Raw genomic sequence first — 21301 nt, forward strand, 5'->3', positions numbered from 1 at the left:
AAGGAAAAGAGATCGATAGACATGAACATAAGGTGTCTGATTATACCAATATCCGTACTTACGTATCATACCTCTGCAGTGGGGTCACTTTGTTCTTATTCTTATCAACTGAACCCGTAGACAGTTGAAGAAAATTGGGATTTAATTTATATAATTCTTGTAGTAGCTTCTGTTCATATTCTTGATGTTTACCTGCCTAATGGAAGAAGAAATTAAAACTGCAGTGGGGTTCACAAAATGGCTGGTATAAAATATTGAATTACTTTCTGAATTATTAAAGATATCCTAAATAAAATATGTAAAGGTTTTGCATGTCAAAGAAACCTGTCAGGAGGGTAGCACAAAACTTTTTCTAGACCAATGAAAGTTCTTCCAACAAAACAACAAACTAATATATTCCATTAATAAAGACATTTCATCAACAACTTGTGTAAAAAAGTGTATTAAGACACAATATTTTTGCTACCTCAAAAAAACCTACTTTTAAACCCCATCTCCATATAAAAATTAAATATTATAATAGGCCATTATTAAAATTTCTAAAGATTATTGAAAATCAGTCAATTTCTTTTTCTAGATTAAAATGTTTATGTTTCTAACATTTCATGTATTTTAAATTTACAGCCAGTCACTTTGATTTTGTAAATAAAGTTTTATTGGAACAGTCATGCTCATTCATTTATGAACTGTCATTTATGAATTGTCTATTATTTATGAGTTGTCTATGGCTGCTTTTGTGCTATAATAGCAGAGTTGAGTAATTGCTACAGAGACCATGTGGCTGAGAAAGCCTAAAATATTTATGAACTGGCCCTTTACAGAAAAACTCTGGCGATTCCTGCTCTATACAAAACAAAGAAAATTCTGTATTTACTGTAGTTGGTATTTACATATCAGAAGGCAATGTCACATTATGGGAGAAATTAGGCAAAGACTGACTGGAAACTAGTCATATATGGAAATACATTACAATGAAATTAATTTGAATAACTTTTTCCAATATGCATGTTTATTAGGACTGGAATGACATGTTTACTTACCTTCAGGATTGTTAATTGCTTTAAAAGTGTGGTCTAAATGTTATGAGAAAACCAAAACCAGAACAGAAAAGATAAACAACAACAACAATAAAAACAAGCAAGGGCAGGGCAATATCATCTAATCGTGCACAATTGTATATAGATACTGCACAATGCATCGTTCCCTGTTCTGAGAGGGCTCTTGCCTGTTTTAATTGGATCTCTAAATATTTCACAGGATCTCTGAATTTTGAATTATACAGTAACAAAAAGAAAATCTCCTGATTTTTGCCATGATATAGTTGTTCCACTTTTTTTTCTACTTTGAGAAAGTATTTTAACAGAGAAATCCTTTTATAAAGAAAATTTAAACTCAGGTAAAGAAGAGCAAAATGAAGTCTGGACAACAGTATGAAATGAATTTTAAAGCAGTTACTAAGAAAAAATACAATTAGATGTAGATTTTACATCTTTAACACATAAGAGCCTTGAAAATTCTTTCTGTAATCAATACTTCAACAGACATTATGGTGTTCACTGGCCACAAAGAATTCAAACTGATATTCAAATGATTCTACAGGGGCAGGTCATAAAACAGGTTAAATCCCATTACAAGTTAAGTTCTAAGGGATCATCCATCCATTTCTTAAAAAAAAAAATTTTCTTTATTTTTCTATTACAATTGACATACAATATTATATTAGTTTCGGGTGTCACCCATTTTCTTCTGTTCAAAGCTCTTTAAAAATGAGATAAAATGGAGCTTAGAAATTCTCTGATAGAGATTTTCATTGTAATAGTACCTGTGAGTAAAGCATATTCCCACTAGTCAAAATTCAGTTTGAAATAGCTAAACCTTAGATTTTATCCAAGAAAGCTGCATTTAAAAAAAAGATCAAAAAGCACTTATTGGATATAAGAAATAAGTCATTCCACACAGATCATAAAGACAACACTGTCAAGAAATTCCAATGTATTTATTTATTTATTTATTTATTTATTTATTTTATATTTAAATAATGGGATTTAATCTGCAATAATTCCAAGTTTAAAAAGGGTATTACTTTATTTAATTTAACAATCTGCTCTTAAAGGAACCCCAACTAGACTTTTTCTAGTTTGACCTGGAGAATGAAAGGTAGCAATCAATGCCCCCCACCTTCTAAATGAGAAGTATTCCTGCAAAAGTCCACAGCAACAATCTGAAGTCCTCATCTATAAAAGGGAAGTGCAGCATTGTGCTTTGGTATAATCCTCATTTAATATGCCGCATAGTCAACATTTTTACTTGTAAAGACATGTTTATACTAAAAACTGAAAGGAGACAGACAGGAGAAGAGGAAATGTAAAAATGAACATAAAATAATAAGCCTTCAATTTACCCTTTACAAGACTTCCATGGGAGGGAGAATCATTTTATAAAAATGTGAGCTTATCAGCAACATTTGCTAGAATATTCTTTTCTAGCATGCTCTGTAAAGAGTAGAGGTTGGGGGGGAAACCACAACTCATAATTACAGTATCACACTTAGCTGTCATTTTGCTGACATTCCCCTTAAAGTAGCATTTCCCAAAATGCTTTCCTTGGTCAATAAAAGTTCCAATGTACATTCCTATCTTGGCTATGTTTTAGCATATTAAAGACTCTGAGAAGTCCTGTAGGAAAGAAAACCTATTTATCTTCATTAATCTAGCATTTTCAAATTTAGTGGTCCAAAGACCTTATTTTTATTATAACAATACAATAACTGACATTCCATAGAACACAGTTTAGAAAATGCTACTTTAAAGTAATGCCAGTTTTAAAAAATAAAGCCCCCACTTTAGCAATTTTAACTTATAAAGAAGAATCCTCCCTTTTTCTGCAAATTTGAGAATTCACAATACGTGACTACCTGCATTTCTTCTTTTGTGAAGCTGGCCGCCTCATCCCCCAATTCATGTAGATACATGCAGTCAGGCTTTGGACACTGCATATTTTTTAAGAAGTAACTGCAGTATTTTGTTGTACCTAGAGATGCCTGCAGGAAGAGAAGGGGAGGGAGAAAAAAGGACCCAAAATGTAAAATGACATCACAATGAGAATATCCATGTTTTGTGTTTTCACTTCACCTAAAATGAGACACAGACATAACAAAACAAGAAGTATAGCTATGAATACTAGAGAAATAAACTGTTAATAGCAGGATTTAGCAAAGATGATGCTCATTTAGAAGAACTAAAGAAAACATCTCTGTCTATGGTTTCTAGGACTTGAGCATCCAAATCTTCTTCCCTAGCCATCAGAAGAGAGACAAAATCTGTTGCATGTTATGCGTGGTTAGGCAACTCCCTTTTTCTAATTGTGCTATTCTTCTTTCATTTATATAAAGCACTAGAGGCCTGGTGCACGAAATTTAAGCACTGGGGGGAGAAGGGGTATGAGTCCCTCAGCCCGGCCTGTGTCTTCTCGCAGTCCGGGACCCCTTGGGGGGATGTCAGTCTGCCGGCTTAGGCCCGGGGGGGATTGGGCCTAAGCTGGCAGGTGGACATCCCTCTCACAGTCCGGAACAGCTTGCTCCTTACCGCCCATCTGCAGCGTTCCTGCCACTGCCACTGTGCTCACCAGCTGTGAGCCTAGCTTCTGGCTGAGCAGTGCTCCCCCTGTGGGAGTGCACTGACCACCACGGGGCAGCTCCTACATCAGTGATGGCAAACCTTTTGAGCTCGGCGTGTCAGCATTTTGAAAAACCCTAACGCTGGTGCCATGTCACATATAGAAATTTTTTGATATTTGCAACCATAGTAAAACAAAGATTTATATTTTTGATATTTATTTTATATATTTAAATGCCATTTAACAAAGAAAAATCAACCAAAAAATGAGTTCGCGTGTCACCTCTGACACGCATGTCATAGGTTCGCCATCACTGTCCTACATTGAGCGTCTGCGCCCTGGTGGTCAGTGCACATCATAGCGACCAGTCACTCCACAGTTTGGTCAATTTGCATATTAGGGTTTTATTATATAGGATTGCTTGGTGGGACCCTTCACTCAAACATGCATTGATAAATGTCTAAATATTTAATGACAACAAATCAGAACTATTATTTATTTCTGATAATAGATTCATTTTTTACACAACAAAATATGTAAATATAGGAGATTTTAAAAGATTATCCTCTAATAATAAAAATGTTTGTTCATACCTGACAAAAAAGGACTTTACATAAGTCAGCAGTAAACAAATTGGGTGTCATAGGTTGGTAGGGATGCCTAAGAAGCAATCTTCAAATAGCCACTCTTCAAATGTAATATGTAAATCCTAAGTACTTCTTTCCTTACTACATTTTATCCCTTCCTCTTTAAAACAAAACAAATCAAGAGGACCATATTACCTTAAGCGTTCTGCCATCTACCACCACATTGTTGACACACTGTATGGCTCTGAGAGCATCTTCTGACCGGATATAGGTTACATAAGCACTGGCGCTTGGACCCTAAAGTGAAAACCTGCTGTTATTACTGTCAAATTCAATAAAAACATTATAAAAAATTTATCTTGCAGCTTGCCTAGGAAATTCTAAAAGCCTTTACTACTTACTATCATTAACAATAATCACAATAATTATAAGTTGCAGTAGCTTTAATTAAACCATATACTAGCTCATTGTAAATCAATCATACTTAATGAATTTTATGTTTTTAAGTAGACTAAAATATGTATGAATAAAATATCATCTTTGGTAGCTCAAATGGTTAGAGCATTGTCCCTATATGCCAAGGTTGCAGGCTTGATCGCCGGGTCAGGGCACGTGCCCAGGTTGTGGGCTTGATCCCTGGCATGCTGGAGGCAGCTGATCAATGATTCTCTCTCACTGATGTTTCTATCTCTCTCTCTCCCTCTCCTTGCCTCTCAGAAATCAGTAAAAATATATTTAAAATAAAATAAAACTTATGTGCTTTGCCCTCTCTGCTTTTTTTTTTTTTAAATAATTCTTGGATTGGCACTTATTCTTTTAAAGTCATTTGACAAACTTTGAAAGTTAGATTTTAAAAACTAAGATTTAAAACAAAACACTGTGTCAAATTATGTTCTCCCCAAAATCAATGCACTTTGCAAGAACAATGTCTGCTAATAGCAGCATAAGAAAGATGCTCTGTAAAGTTTTCAATATCTGAAAATATGAATTAGAAATCATTACCTAATTATTAGACTAACAATAGACTCAACTTCCCCTCCCCTTCAAACCACCAAATCTTTGTTTTACTATTTCCCTATTATTACTAGCAATTCACCGTTAAGTCCTAGAAGAGTCCAGTCAATGGCACCAAAAACTGCCCCACCCCATCAACAGAGATCACTGTACTATTTAAGTCCTTGTCCCTCAAGCTTTCTAATCACAAAAAAATAAATTTTCCTTCTGAACAGCCCAGGTCAAACTCCAACCATAGGAAAGGAAAAAATCCCTATAGTTAGTTAGTTACCTGTGAACCTGCATATGATGTGCTATTATTGATGACAACTTTATGTATTTTACCAAACTTCCCAAAATATTCTGGTCGTTTTAAAACCTATAAAAGAAGAAGAAATAAGGTATAAACTGTCCCCATTTTCATCAACTTTAATCTTATAATGGGTACATACACTCTTCAGTGAAAGAAAAATAACTTTTAATGTTTTCTAATAAATGTGACTATTTCCTAATTACAATTTGTGTGGTTAACCTACAGGAAATCATCAACAAAGTCTCAAAGCTATTTTTTATTGAACTACTAAAAAGAAATTGAGACTCATTAAGTTTGATATTTTCTATTATGTTCTAATTTTTGTACCTATACTCTATGGGAACTTATATTTTACAATATTCTTAAACACAAAACAGATAAGATATCCTGACCATATTTTCATTAATAGATGATCCCTATAAGAAATTATTTCTCAAAACAATAACCAAAATTATGTACTAAACACAGAAATAAGAATTCAGGGACCTGAGTAGAAACAGTCTACTCATAAATCTATTGTATATAATATGACATACTAAAGCATTATTTATGAGCTACAAATTCCAAATATGGTAACAGAATGTTCCTCAAATGTCAATGCTTTATGATTTATCACTGTGTGTGTGTGTGTATGTATTTAGCTTCCTTATGTCAATCAATTTTATCATTTCTCAACTCTCCAATTTTTTCCCCTCCCCTCTCTTTTGTGTGTAAGGTGATAGATAGGGGCAAAAAATTTAAACATTTCTTCTCTATTACCTTCATGGTTATTTCCCCTCATATTTGTGATCACCTCATATACTCATTTAGCTTCTCTTACTTACTCGCTAAGTTGTGTGTGAGTATTTTCAAGTGTTTGGAAAGAATGCTTTGCATACACTTGAACAGGCATGCGCAGAAAGCTCTCACTGAAAGAGAGTTTGCTGTTTGGAGAGATTGTAGGAACAGTAGGTCTATAGGTAAATTTTAGAAAAAGAACAGAATGTAATTCCGAGATAATTGCAAATCATGGGAAAGGTTTTTGTATCAAGGTACATACTGGCAAATTAGCCAAGTTTATATATGTTCTGTATCAGACAGAATCAAAGCTTTATGGAATAGTCTATGACTGGGGTGTCATTAATTCTTAACAGTTTCCAACTTAATATACAGTTGACCTTTGAAAAACACGATTTGAACAACACGATTTGAACTGTGTTGGTCTACTTATACACTAATTTCTTTAAATAAATATATTGGAAAATTTTTTGGAGATTTGCAATGTGAAAAATCTCACAGATAAACCACGTAACCTAGAAATATATATATATATAAAGGAGTTAATGGCTATCATCAACAAATCAACAAGCAAGGATGTGGAGAAAAAGGAACCCTGGTGTACTGCTGGTGGGAATGCAGACCGGTGCAACCACTGTGGAAAAGAGTATGGAGTTTCCTCAAAAAAATTAAAAATGGAACTGCCATTTCACCCAGTGATCCCACTTCTAGGAATGTATCCCAAGAAACCAGAAACACCAATCAGAAAAGATATATACACCCCTATGTTCATAGCAGCACAATTTACAATAGCTAAGATTTAGAAACAGCCTAAATGCCCATCAGCAGATGAGTGGATTAGAAAACTGTGGTACATTTACATACTGGAATATTATGCTGTTGTAAAAAAAGAAGGAATTTTTACCATTTAGAACAGCATGGATGGACCTGGAGAGCATTATGCTAAGTGAAATAAGACAGTCAGAGAAAGATTAAGTATCACATGACCTCACTCATTAATGGAACATAATGAACAACATACACTGATGAACAAAAATGGATCCAGAAACAGAGAAGCACCGAATGGACTTGCAAACCTCAGAGAGAAGGCAGGGGAGGGCAGGGATATAAGAGATCAACCAAAGGACTTGCATGCATGCATATTAGCATAACCAATGGACACTGACACTGGGGCAGTGGGGGCTTGTCCTGGGGGTGGGAGTGGCCGGGGAGGGGTCGATGGGGGAGAAAAGGAGACATATGTAATACTTTAAACAATAAAAAAATAAATTAATAAAAGATAAAAATAAGAGTTAGGTATATCATGAATCCATAAAATATATGTAGATACCAGTCTATTTTATTATTTACTACCATAAAATATACACAAATCCAATATAAAAACTTAAATTTTTCAAAACATGCAAACACAGACCATACATAGTGCCATTCACAGTTGAAAGATGCAATGTTAAATCATAACTGCATAAAATTAACTGCAGCACATATTGTTCTACTGTAATACTTTCCTAGTCACCTCCTGTTGCTACTGTGGTGAGACTAAGTATTACAAGTATCCATTTAAAATGCCATGTGATGCTGCTAATCTAATCATCTCTGTGTTAGCAGTTGCTTCTCCAATACACTGGGTATCAGTAAAAAGTGATCTCTTGAGCTTCTTGCTTATTTTCCATTGTGTATAGTGCAATATCATAAACAATAAGTTACACCATGGCACCCATATGAAGTGCCACTAATGATGCTGGCAGTGCTCCCAAGAAGCAGAAAAAAGTCATGTCTTTAGAAGAAAACACTGAAGTGCTTGACATGTGTCATAGACCGAGGTCTGCAGCTGCGGTAGCCCGCCATTTTGAGGTAAATGAATCCAGAGTAAGGACCATGTAAAAAAAAGGAAAAGAGCCCTAACCTGTTTGGCTCAGTGGATAGAGCGTCAGCCTGCAGACTGAAAGGTCCCAGGTTCGATTCCAGTCAAGGACATGTACCTTAGTTGCAGGTACATCCCCAGTGGGGGGGGTGGGGGGGGTGCAGGAGGCAGCTGATCGATGTTTCTCTCTCATCGATGTTTCTAACTCTCTATCCCTCTCCCTTCCTCTCTATAAAAAAATCAATAAAGTATATATTTTTAAAAAAAAGGAAAAGAGATTTATGAAGCCCATCAGCACTTGCAAAAAACTTTGCACTTCTGAAAAATAATTTTTATCTTGTATTGAAAATGCAGCTTTTATGTGGGTACAGGATTTCTGTAAGAAAGGCATACCTATAGAAAAAGCAAGGTCATTATATGACAACTTAAAGCAAAAGAAAGGTGAAGAAACTAAAGTTAAGAAATTTTTTTAAAATATATTTTTATTGATTTCAGAAAGGAAGAGAGATAGAAACATCAATGATGAGAGAGTATCACTGATCAGCTGTTTCCTGCATGCCCCCTACTAGGGATAGAGCCTGCAACCAGAGCATGTGCTCTTGACCAGAATCGAACCTGGGACCTTCTACTCTGCAGTCCAATATTCTATTCACTGAGCCAAACCAGCTAGGGCTAAAGTTAAAGAATTTAATGCCAACAAAGGATGGTTTGATAATTTTAGCAAGAGGGTTGGCTTAAAAAAGAAGTCAAGATAACAGGAGAAGCAGCTTCTGCCAACCAAGAGGCAGTAGACAAGTTCCCAGATGCCATTAAGAAAATAATTGAGAAAGTGTATCTGCCTGAAGAGGTTATAATACAGATGAAAATGCCCTATTCTGTGGGGATGGGAACTCCCATTTCACCCAGTGATCCCACTTCTAGGAAAATATTCCAAGAAACCAGAAACACCAATCAGAAAGGATATATGCACCCCTATGTTCATAGCAGCAAAATTTACAATAGCTAAGGGGGGAAATGCCACAACAGGTATTAGTAAACAGGGAAGCAAGCACCAGGATTTAAGGCAGGAAGTGACAGGCTAACTCTACTGTTTTGTACAAATGCATTCAAGTTTACAATCAGGAATGCCCTTATCTATAAAACTGCTAACCCCCACCTTGAAGGGAAAAGACAAACAGAAACTGCCGGTCATTTAGTTGTACAACGAGAAGGCCTGGACAATGAGAACCCTTTTCTGGATTGGCTCCATCGATGCTTTGTCCCTAAAGTCAGGAAGTACCTTGCCAGTAAGGAATTGCCTTTTTCAAGCTTTTTTGATTTTGGACAATGCCCCTGGCCACACAGAACCCCATCAGATAAACAGTGTAGATGTTGAAGTGGTCTACTTGCTCCCAAACACTATGTCTCTTAACTCAGCCTCTAGGTCAAGGGTCACAAGGATCTTTAAAGCTTATTACACACGGGACTCTCTGGAAAGGACTACCAATGCTATGGAAGAGAACCCTGGTAGAGAGAACATCATAGGAAGTCTGGAAGGTTCTACCACTGAAGATGCATCATTGTTATAAAGAAAGCTGTGGAAGCCATCAAGCCCAAAAGAATAAATTCCTGCTCAAGAAAACTGTCCATATGTTGTACATGACTTCACAGATTTTATGACAGAGCCAATAAAGGAAATCACTAAAGAGGTTGTGAATATGGCAAAAAAAAAAAAAAAAAAAAGGTGAGGGATGAAGGGTTTCAAGATATGGATCTTGGAGAAATTAAAAAGTTAATAGACATCACATTAAAAGAATTAATAGAAGACGACTTGCTGGAGGTTAAGTGCTTGCAAACCAGAGCCAGACACTGAGGAAGAAGATGTAGAAGCAGTGCCAGAAAACAAAGTGACAGTAGATAATCTGGCAGAGTGTTCCAATTATTCAAGAATGCTTTTAACTCCTTATATGACATGGGCCCTTCTATGACACAGCTGAAACCAAGCCAAACAGTGGAAGAAGGATTGGTACCGTACAGAAACATTTTTAGAGAAATGCAAAAGCAAAAAAGCCAAATAGAAATTATGATGTATTTTTCCACAAAGATACACTGCATGTGCCTGCCTCTCCTGCCTCCCCTTCCATCTTCTTTGCCTCTGCAGCCCCTGAGAAAGGAAGACCAACTCCTCCTCTTCCTCCTGCTCCTCCTCAGCCTATTCAGTGTGAAGGTGATGAGAACGGAGATCTTATAATAACCCACTTCCACTTGAATAGTAAATAATCCTCATATCCTACAGTTAATAAACTTCTCTGCTGTGATGTGCGTCTTCGTGTGAAAAATGTTTTATACTAACGTATTTGCTGTACACATTAGTTTTCTATCTCTTCTTTAGAATCTGTGATTTGTTTCTATTTACAGTATTCTCCCTTTTCATCTGTGAGGGATGATTCCCAACTTACTTAGCATATTCGTTACAATCCTCCCTTTGATTGGTATCATGATGAACATTACTTCTAAATCAGTGGTTCTCAACCTTCCTAATGCCGTGACCCTTTAATACAGTTCCTCATGTTGTGGTGACCCCCAATTTCATTGTTACAAATTGAACATAATTAAAGCATAGTGATTAATCACAAAAACAATATGTAATTATATATGTGTTTTCCGATGGTCTTAGGCGACCCCTGTGAAAGGGTTGTTCGATCCCCAAAGGGGTCACGACCCACAGGTTGAGAACCGCTGTTCTAAATCTTTTCAATGGATACTTAGGCAGATCCCCAAAATCCAGCTCTCTCCTACTGAAGTAAACACTGGCTATCAATCAGCTTCCATCTGCCTTCCCATTAATCTGGTATATCAGAAACTAAAAATTAGTAGATGTATATTCAAAGGTATCGGACTAAAGTTATGAGTTCAACTTTACCCTAATAAGGCTGGTGGTGGAAGGAGAGAAAAGATGTAATAAACAAAAGGGTTAAAATCTCCCCTGTCCACAAACAAATGACAAAGAACCTGGTCCACTATATTATTTTCTTTTCATCAAATTCTTCTTCTTTCCAGAAAATTGGCTTGAAATGAATCAGTAAAGAATAATAATACAGTATAACAACAGTTCTATAACTGTTCTATAAATAAGAACTACTATTGGGACAAGATTTAAAAGAATACAGATCTCTAGCAGGTTCATGTAACTGCATCTCCACTGTTGGTCCTTATAAAGCTATAGAAAGTAGTTGCGTCACATGTTAGCCTTAACAGCAAAACAGTACTATTATCCAAGTTTCAGATTCTTAACACTAAAGGAGACTTTAGAAATCTAGTACAACTGCCTAGTTTTACAACTGAAGAAAATGAAGGCAGAAAAGATTTTAAAACCTACTTAAGATCACAACTAGTTATTGGTTTCTTAGTGATTATTTAAAAATATTTCCCATTTTCTCCTAAGTTTCAATATTTTCTGTGGAATTCTGCAGTTGGGCAGGGTCAGCTCTTCTTTCCCAGTAAGAGAAGCAAAAAAAAAAAAAAAGAAATGTGAAGTTGAGAGAAAAAATAGAAGAGGACTTACCTCTGGGTCTGCTAGGCGCTGAGACAGACCTACAACAAAGACGAGGTTTTTTTGTACAACACGTACACTTGCCAAATGTTTGCGATTTTCTGATATTTTCTGTTTTCTCTCATTTTGTTTCTGTTTTTTCTCATTCTTTATCCTTTGCAGTTCTTCCTGGGAGAGTGGTTTATAAACTGCTGGGTCTTCTGGATATGGCTTTAAGCATAAAACAAAGAAGTTAGCATTAAATAAATATAAAAACTATACAAATAATAATTATCAAATTCTGGATGATGGATAAGTGGTTATTTGTTACATCTCCCCTTTTCTGAGTCTTTTAATTGCTTAAAATATTTTTATTTAATAAAACTTAAATGTTAAATAACAATTTTAAATACTTGTTTTTTCTAGCTTAGCACTACTTTTAGTGCTAAAACTTAAACCATTTCTAAAATTAAAGAAAACAAACACACAAAACACACACACAAAACAAGCACACAGTTTACAGAAAAATTAAAATTCTAAGGTACTGTGTAAGAGGCAAAAAGTATTAAGTTTTCTCATCTAAGTATTAGTTTATGTATTACAAGCAACAAATATTTAATGAAAACCTACTATATGCTAAAAGATCAATGAAGTACTTGTTTTTCAACACAGTCCTAATCAAAGAGAAACACAGAAGGGGAAATAAATATAATACATAGAAACTCTGGCTCAGGAGTTTGAATTTAGTTTCAATACCTACTAGCCATGTGGTTATAGGCAAGTTAATCAAACTCTATGCCTCAGTATCCTCACAAGTAAAATGAATATAATCTTAAAGGCTGGTCTAAAGATAAAATGACACTCATAAAGCAATTATTATGGTACATAGATATCCTCAATAAATAGTAATTATATTATTGTAATCTTTTCCTTTTAAATCATTACAGTATTGCTTTTACTAGTATTCCTATTATTAATGCCAATACTACTGAATAAGAGCTGTGAACTCACACTGCCTGGCTTTGAATCATGGCTCAATCTTTACTCTCTCAGAAACCTTAGCTAAATTATGTGACCTGTCTGTCCTAGTCTTCTCTTCTGTGAAATGAGTCACAGTACTTTATTCAGAGGGTTTTTGTGAGTTAAAACAGATAAATACATTTATAAAGCAATTAAGACTGTGTTCTGCACATTAGCATTCATAAGTCAGTTACTACTACTAATAAAAACAGTTAATAATAAATAGAAGATGGGACACATTAAATACAATATCTAAAACTGGATATGAAGAGATACCAAAAATGGGAACCACAACTGGTTGGGAAATTGTGCCTGTCAGAATACAGGAGTAGGGACCAACAGAAAGGATGCCATCAAGAAAAACAGTGGGAACAAGAAAGAGCAGAAGAAATATCCAAAACCCTGCTATGCCTTTAACATAAAGCACTTTCATCTTTTCATGTATAAGTGAAAACAAAAGATGTTCAAATTTGTGATCACACATTAATAATGAAGGCAAGTAAGAAAGTGAGATTTCGCCCTAGCAGGTTTGGTTCAGTGGATAGAGAGAGCTTTGGCCTATGGACTAAAGGATCCTGGGTTGATTCTGGTCAAGGGCACATGCCCGGGGTGGGGGCTTGATCCTCTGTAGGGGGCGTGCAGGAGACAGCTGGTGAATGATTCTCTCTCACCACTGATGTTCCTATCTCTCTCCCTCTCCCTTCCTCTCTGAAATAAATAAAAATATAAAATAAAATAAAAAAGAAAGTGAGATTTCCCTCTATGTTCCTCAATTTATACTAATAATATCTTAAGGTCTCCCAAAACCCTGTTCTTAAATATTCAGGTATAACTGGTAGTCCTACAAGATATAAGCACCCATATCATTAGATTTCCACTTTAAAAATCCGAATCTATTTGGCATACTCCAACTTACTTTTGAGTGAGAGGCATATATAACAGCCAACTCCATAATTTATCTGACTTTTGCATGGCCTAAGAACTTTCAAATATAATGTTAGTACCACACATTTTAGGGCCTCAACAAATATGTGCCAAATGAACACCAAGTTAATCTCTAGAATTGAAATTTCAGTGCTGCTAATTTTCTTTAAAAACACACACAACAAAAACTTATTTCAAAATGGTCTCTCATTTTTATTTAGGGAAACAAATGATTAATGATCTATTACAGTAAGTTCAATATTGTAATCAATGATGTAACCTTTCCCCATTTAAGTTTTCTCCCTCTCTCCACTCACCTTTCTGTGCCTAATAATCTCCTTTCAAATCTTTATCTGCCCAAATGATTTTAATTCCATGAAACTATTTGAGCTATAAAGGCACAAATTAAAAATGAACTACATATAAAGCAATTAAAATACCTTTCCATAGGATTATTCAAATTTTTCATTTGCACATGGAAAAGTTGTTTTCTACCACAGGATTTCTGGCTAGCTCTTTTTGGAGTGTTTATCACTAAATTAATTTGAAAGCTGTTGCTCTGCATTAACATCTATAGTGATAATCCTCTCCATGAGTGGATCAAACATGTGCATTGCTCCTATCCTAGTTCCACTTCAAAGAGTGGTCCATGCACTATGTTTTACCAGTCTATGATAAGAAAAATACAAAAGTTGAGAATAAACATTTGGAAGCATTTATAACAATTTAAGATTGCCACAAATTTATGGACGTCATCAGTGGACTATGCAGAATAAGATGTTTATCAGTGTGGTTATAATTGATCTTAGGTCGTTAATCACAGGACACAAGCTGGGAACTAGGCATGCATAATAGGGCCTTGTATTGGTCCTCAACATACTTGGGGCATGGGAAGAGTGTGTGTGTGGGGCGGGGGGGTGTTACAGTTTCAATTCTGATTCTTCATCAGAGATAGTCTGAAAAACACTGATGTAACTTTTCTGAGACTCAAATTCTTCTGTAAATATGAAGGATTTGACAAGTACTCACAGTTTTTTTTTTCCTTTGCTAACATTCTCTGATATTGTGAAATCCTGATAAAAGATTATGCAAAGTAATGTAAAACCAAAAAATGCATAAACACACACAAAAAAGGAGGCTGATAAGTACCAAAATTAAGTTGCAATATCAACTCTTATCAAGTGTATTACTGATGCAACACTGGTTATCCTAGTCTTTCTTCTATGTCTTTGCAAGTTTTTGTCAATGAAAATACAATTCCATTAGGCTTCAAAGTAAACTTTGGTAGAAAAATAACTGCCTTATAATGTAAAAAACAATATAGGAGAACAACAAGACAAATTAGTTTGCTATGATTTACCCTCCATAATATCTCGTATTACAGTAACTTACAGAAAGTTATAATACTAGCTTTTTTCATCTTAATGTATCTGTGAAACTACATTTCTGTTGATAGACAATATAAAATATGCTTGTTTACTCTAAACAGAAAGGCAAATATACACAATCTTATTGGCCTTAGGTTGCCTAAAGTTTTCATAAAAAGTTAGGAATGCATGTATTCCATGAAGCGTCCTCCTCCACACACACGCCATAAATATCTGTTCTATGAATCCAATGATAGAAAATTAATAAGTTGATACAATGAGGTAAGGAAAGGAAGTAAACCAAAGATGAAAGATGAAGCATGATTTTAATAACAGCAGAAGAGTGTGACTCATGAAGCCAGTAACAGTAATACTAAAAATAAATATAAAGAAAAGTACATCTGGTCTACTTTTTGACTGAAACACATAAATTAAACTTTATTTTCTAGGAACATAGCATCAAATGAAAAATTACAAGCAGAAAATTTTTCTTTAAAGATACTACTGTGTATTATATATAAAACTAATGCTAAATAGGGTGCCTGTGAAGAAGCATTATTAATGTATAAAATATTTTAATAGTGTTAATTTGGCAGTAAATTGCCAACCTACTAATTAAGATGATTTATAGTCTCTAGTGTAATCACTTAATTTCTTTCATATGTCTAGTATGTTCCCACTTTTATTCCTAATGTATTTACATATGTCTTCTCTTTACTTTCTAATCAGACTTGCCAAAAGTTCAATTATTTTATTGGTCTTTTCAGAGAACCAGCTCTAAACTTTATTGAAATACTTCTTTTCTTCTACAGGGTGTCCCTCAAAATTGTATACACACTTTGAATAATTATCAATTCCAATGGGTTAAATCTGAAAAGAAACAAACATCAATTGAGCGATAAAAAAAATGTATGTGGCCGAAACCGGTTTGGCTCAGTGGATAGAGCGTCGGCCTGCGGACTGAAGGGTCCCGGGTTCGATTCCGGTCAAGGGCATGTACGTTGGTTGCGGGCACATCCCCAGTAGGAGATGTGCAGGAGGCAGCTGGTCGATGATTCTCTCTTATCATTGATGTTTCTATCTCTCTCTCCCTCTTCCTTCCTCTCTGTAAAAAATCAATAAAATATATTAAAAAAAAAAAAAAAAAAAAAATGTATGTGTATACATTTTTGGACACCCTATATTTCATTAAATTCTGTTTAATCCCTATCTTAATAAATCCCCACATTTATTCTTTTTATGCTTTCTTAACCTGAAAATAAGTTCATTTACTTTTGTTCTTTGTTTCTAATAAATGCAGTCACAGCTCTAACTTTTCCTCTTGCTAAAGACAGTGAAAAACACTATAAAGAACTTTAAATCAACATCTTAAAAACAATAATGATCCTGCAATAGAGAAGTTGCAAGCCAATTTTTGGATGAGAGTCAAAATCCAAAGAGAAAAGTGAAAAGTCTGAGTAACAACAAATAGGGAGAGAGGACAAATGGGGGGAAAAGGACAGCATTCAAAGCCGAAACCAACCAATCTTAGAGATGATGCGCACCCGGGAAACCAAAAGTCCTTTACACTTGGCCTAAACAAAGACTTTAATGCCTGAAACATCCCTGATGCCAATGAATATAGGACCCCCCCAGAAATCAAACCAAAGCCTCTCTAGAGGATAGCAAATCTACTCTGGGCCTTGGAGAACCAGGAAATAATTCAATGACAACAACCAAGAAGCAGGCATAAGAAATCACACATATCTATAATAATAAAAGCGTAATATGCTAATTAGACCGGACAGCCGAACGACCTTTCAGATGTCCTTCTGGACGAAGCCGCAGCTGCGGGGGCCTAGGCAGAGGCAGGAAGGGGCAATCAGGCAGGCAGGCAAGTGGTTAGGGGCGCTGAGGCAGGCAGGCAAAGTGGTTAGGGGCGCTGAGGCAGGCAGGCAAAGTGGTTAGGGGCAATCAGACAGGCAGGCAGAGCGGTTAGAGGCGATGAGGCAGGCAAGCGAGCAGTTAGGGGTGATGAGGCAGGCAGGCAGGCAGAGGTGGTTAGGGACGATCAGGCAGGCAGGCGAGTTGTTAGGGGTGATGAGGCAGGCAGGCAGAGTGTTTAGGAGTGATCAGGCAGGCAGGCGAGTGACTAGGGACAATCAGGCAGGCCGGCAGAGGCAGTTAGGGGTGATCAGGCAGGCAGGCAGGCAAGCAGTTAGGAGCCAGCGGTCCTGGATTGCAAGAGGGATGTCCGACTGCCGGCAGTCTGACATCTCCTGAGGGGTCCCAGATTGAGAGAGGGTGTTGGCCGGGCTGAGGGACCCCCCTCCCCATGCACAAATTTAATGCACTGGGCCTCTAGTAAAGAAATAAAGTTAACATGAATGACAACCAGCAGGAGAATTCCTCACAGACCAGCTACTAGAATTATTGGACACAGATTTTAGAACGTTTAAATAAATATATAACAAATCAAACCCTGACCTCCTGATTCACAGGTTGATGTTCAACCACTGAGCCACCGTGGCTGGGCACAAAACATTATTTCAAAAATCTTTAAAACTTATAAAAATGATAAACCTTATTCATGAACTAGATAAGTCAACATTTTTAAGATGTCATTTTCCCCTCAAATTGTTCTGTTTATTCAATGCAATCTCAATTAAAACCAAGTAGACTTTTTGTACAAAATGACAAACTTATTTTAAGAACTTGTATGGAAATGTTAAGGACTTACTGTAGATACCCAAAATAAATTATCCTAATATATAAAAAGCCAGGGGAGAGTCATATTTGGGGGTTAGATCTTCAATATACTAAGAATTGGGGTGCGAAGACAAACACAACTCAGTCCATAATAGATGCCTTACTAAGATCCATGACAGCCAGAGGGCAAGAGATAAATGCAAGGACAATTCATGGAACCAAAACCTGAATAAAATTCCTAGGCATGTAGTGGTCTGAAAAAAAAAAAAAAAAAAAAAAAAAAAAAAAAAGCCAGGGGCCGTCACAACGGAAACAACTGGACAGACGACTGAGCAACAGGCTGCTTGGGGCGTGCAGGCCAGCAGGGGGGTTAGTGAGGGAAGACCAAACGACTGAACAGCAGGCTGTGTGGGGCGACCAGACTGGCAGGGGGCGCAGTTGGGGGTGACTAGGCTAGTGGGGAGCGGGGGCAGTTGGGGGCAACCAGGCCGGCAGGGGGGGTAAGGAGTAGTAAGGGGCGATCATGCAGGCAGGCAGGTGAGCAGTTAGGAGCCAGCGGTTCCGGATTGTGAGAGGAATCTCAGATTGGAGAGGGTGCAGGCTGGGCTGAGGGAACCCCGAATTTCGTGCACCAGGCCTCTAGTCTATATATATAAAAGGCTAAGCGACTGTCCATCGACTGGCTGGTAGCTATGGTGCACACTGCCACCAGGGGGCAGACACTCAACGCAGGAGCTGCCTAACTGCAGTCACTTGGCAGCAGCGGTTCTCGGGTGACACACCCCAGAACTAGAGAGGAAGGAGCCTGATTCCTGGTGATTCCTCTCGCACTCCGGGACCCCTCAGGGCAGCGGTTCTCAACCTGTGGGTCGCGACCCCTTTGGCGGTCGAATGACACTTTCACAGGGGTCGTCTAAGACCATCCTGCATATCAGATATTTACATTACGATTTGTAACAGTAGCAACATTACAGTTATGAAGAAGCAACGAAAATAATTTTATGGTTGGGTCACAACATGAGGAACTGTATTTAAAGGGCCAGAAGGTTGAGAACCACTGCCTCAGGGGATGTCGGAGAGCTGGTTTTGGCCCTCCCCACAGGCCAGTCCAAGGGACCCCACCTGCCGGAGGGATCCCACTCACTCTACAGATGCCCTTCGAGCCATGGTGCCAGCCCAGGTGCGGCAGGCTGGGAAGGGACACAGGAGGTTGGCTCCAGGGCATGTCCAGCCTGTCTTGCCCAGTCCTGCCCCGCTGGCCACCACCCAGGACCACATGCATTAGTCCCTGCACCGGAGGGACTAATTATTTCCTTTGAATGTGCACGAATCCGTACACCAGGACACTAGCAAAAAGAATAACAAACTTGGAAGATTTATTATACCAGATTTGAAGCCTTAGAGTAATCAGGAAAGTATGGTATCGACATAAGGATAAATGTAATTATTAGTGGATGGAATACAGACTCTAGAAACAGATGGGCAATTGATTTTCAAGAAAGGATCCAAAACCATTCAACAGTGAAGAGAGTTTTTTCTAGAAATAATGCTGTAACAATAGGATATCTGTATGGGAAAAAAAATCTCAACCCTTGCCCCATATTTGAACCATTGTAGTATAATGTGACTACTTTTCTGTACAAATATTTTGTGTCTCTACAGTTATTAACTGTGTTTTGTCTGATTATATTTCTGTGTGTTTATTCAACCATCAAATCTCCTCCAATTGCTGAAATGGCCACACAAGACATTTCTTTTGAAAAATACCAAATATTCTTTATCTGGGGCACAGCTGTCACCTTTCCACATTATCCAAGAATCCCATTGCTCCTCCGATCTGTATACCTTGCCCCATGTATTGTTCTTTCTTCTTCATCCCCTCATGTTGGTGGGGCATATTCTCTAGTATAGCAGAGTCCCCAGAGAGTGTGTATGAAAGGTAAAAAAAATTGAGACCTTTCAGGCCTGAAAATGTTTTTGTGCACCTTTTCCTTACACTTAATTAACACTTGACAATATATGGAGTTCTAGGATGAAAATAAATTTCCTTCAGAAGTGTCTGTCTTGCTTTTGAGAAGTCTGAAATGATTCTGATTCCTGGACTTTTATGTATGACTTTTTTTTTTTTTTTTACTTCGGAAGCTTGTAGAATTTATCTTCAGTATGCTGATATTTAAAAATAAAAAAGTTTGTGCCCGGCACTTGATGAGACTTCTTAATCTGGGAAAATGTTTCTCTGGTCCTAGGAATATTCTTCAATCATATTTTTTACAACAATTTTCCTTCTGTAATACTAGAACACAAACTTATTTGGTATTTAACCTCTTAGATTGGTCATCAAATAAAGCTTTATCTTCTCTCAAATATTCTATCCCCATTGTATTTTTGCACTACTTTTTAAGAGCTCTTCTCAACTTTTATCTTCTCTTTCCTTGAGTTATTTCTGCTATCGTATTTAACTTTCAATCATGATGCTTATTGTTCATTAAATTTTTAATACTATCCTGCTGCTGTTTCATGAATGCAATATCTTTTACTATTTCTGAGATTAAAATAATACCTTTGCTAAGGTTTTCATTTATTTGGACAGTCTCTGGTTTCCATGTGAGTCAATGTTGTATGATGCTATGTCAGTATACCACCTGTGTTCCCGCATCTGCTATCTCCACCAGGTATTTTTCTCAGAAATGCTGCACTAAAATGATATACACAGACAGTCTAAAGAAACACTAGGTTGCCTATGCCATTATTTAAGAAAGCACTAATGTCCGTTTGATTCCATTAGGCACAACAACTAGCATCAAACAGAAGCACTAAACAATCTTGGTTTTTAAAACCTGCCATCTCTCTGTTTTTAAAAGCTATTAAAGCAAAGAGGCCCTTTCTGCAAACAGGCAGGTTTCACCTTGTGAGCCAAAATCAGGAGCTTACTTAAACTAGCCCCCTATCTGCATCTCCAAGTTTATTTAATGATGCCAATTTGGCATTTTAAAGTGGCTTCTATAGGCTCTCTCCCTGCAGGGTTGGACTGAAGTAAATGGTAGCTTCGTGGTCCTCTCCAGACTTCTATCAACCCAGATGGTTTTCCTCTGTGTTAATACAAGCACTGAGGCTGGTCTCCAGAGAAATAAATACTTGCTGGTCCCTAAGACAGGCAGCTTCACAAATATTGTGCTTAGTGTTCAGCACATTCTCTGGCAAGGCTAAGCCAGGTCTCAGTCTCTAAGACTCTGTGTGTGGACTACATTTTCTGCTTTCCATGACCCATTCCAGCCATGAGACAGAAACAAGCAAGGTCTGGTAGTCAAGAGATGAAGAAGAGAGTCTGGAAGCTGTGGTTCCACTAAGCCTACAACAACAACAACAAAAACTCTGAAAATTTACTCCTGGGTTTTTTTTAAACACTACCCACCCCAATGAATGAATGAATGAATGAATGAATGAATGCCTCAGTTAAAGATTATAACTTGGAGACCCAAAAGGAGGTCATCTAATATTTTTTCTAAATGGATTTTTTCTATAAATGTTGGAGAGCCTTGGTACTCATCCTTAGAAAATCTCTCACCTTTTCTATTGACCCTCTCTTTCTTATGATCTCATCAAGAATCATTATCTATATATATAAAAGCCCAGCAAACGAAC

At 37.0% G+C, this 21301-nt stretch overlaps 1 protein-coding gene across 6 annotated transcripts in view; it reads right to left on the reverse strand.

Moving 5' to 3' along the window:
- The window catches only part of CNOT4 (CCR4-NOT transcription complex subunit 4), a 150999-nt gene that overhangs the window by 53457 nt on the left and 76241 nt on the right, over positions 1-21301 (reverse strand). For 3 of the 6 annotated variants that reach the window (XM_070423960.1, XM_070423958.1, XM_070423963.1), the window contains exons 3-7: positions 11694-11891; positions 5488-5574; positions 4398-4499; positions 2915-3040; positions 72-196 (exon numbers count right to left, since the gene is read on the reverse strand). In XM_070423960.1, coding sequence (XP_070280061.1) covers positions 72-196; positions 2915-3040; positions 4398-4499; positions 5488-5574; positions 11694-11891 — 638 coding nt within the window. Of the gene's footprint in view, positions 1-62; positions 197-2914; positions 3041-4397; positions 4500-5487; positions 5575-11693; positions 11892-21301 lie in introns of all 6 variants that reach the window. The other 3 variants (XM_070423959.1, XM_070423957.1, XM_070423961.1) reach the window with 1 other exon arrangement.

Source organism: Myotis yumanensis, unplaced genomic scaffold, assembly GCF_028538775.1.
Source record: "Myotis yumanensis isolate MYYU_CA2020_CCGP unplaced genomic scaffold, mMyoYum1.0.hap1 SCAF_9, whole genome shotgun sequence".
NCBI lineage: Eukaryota > Metazoa > Chordata > Mammalia > Chiroptera > Vespertilionidae > Myotis > Myotis yumanensis.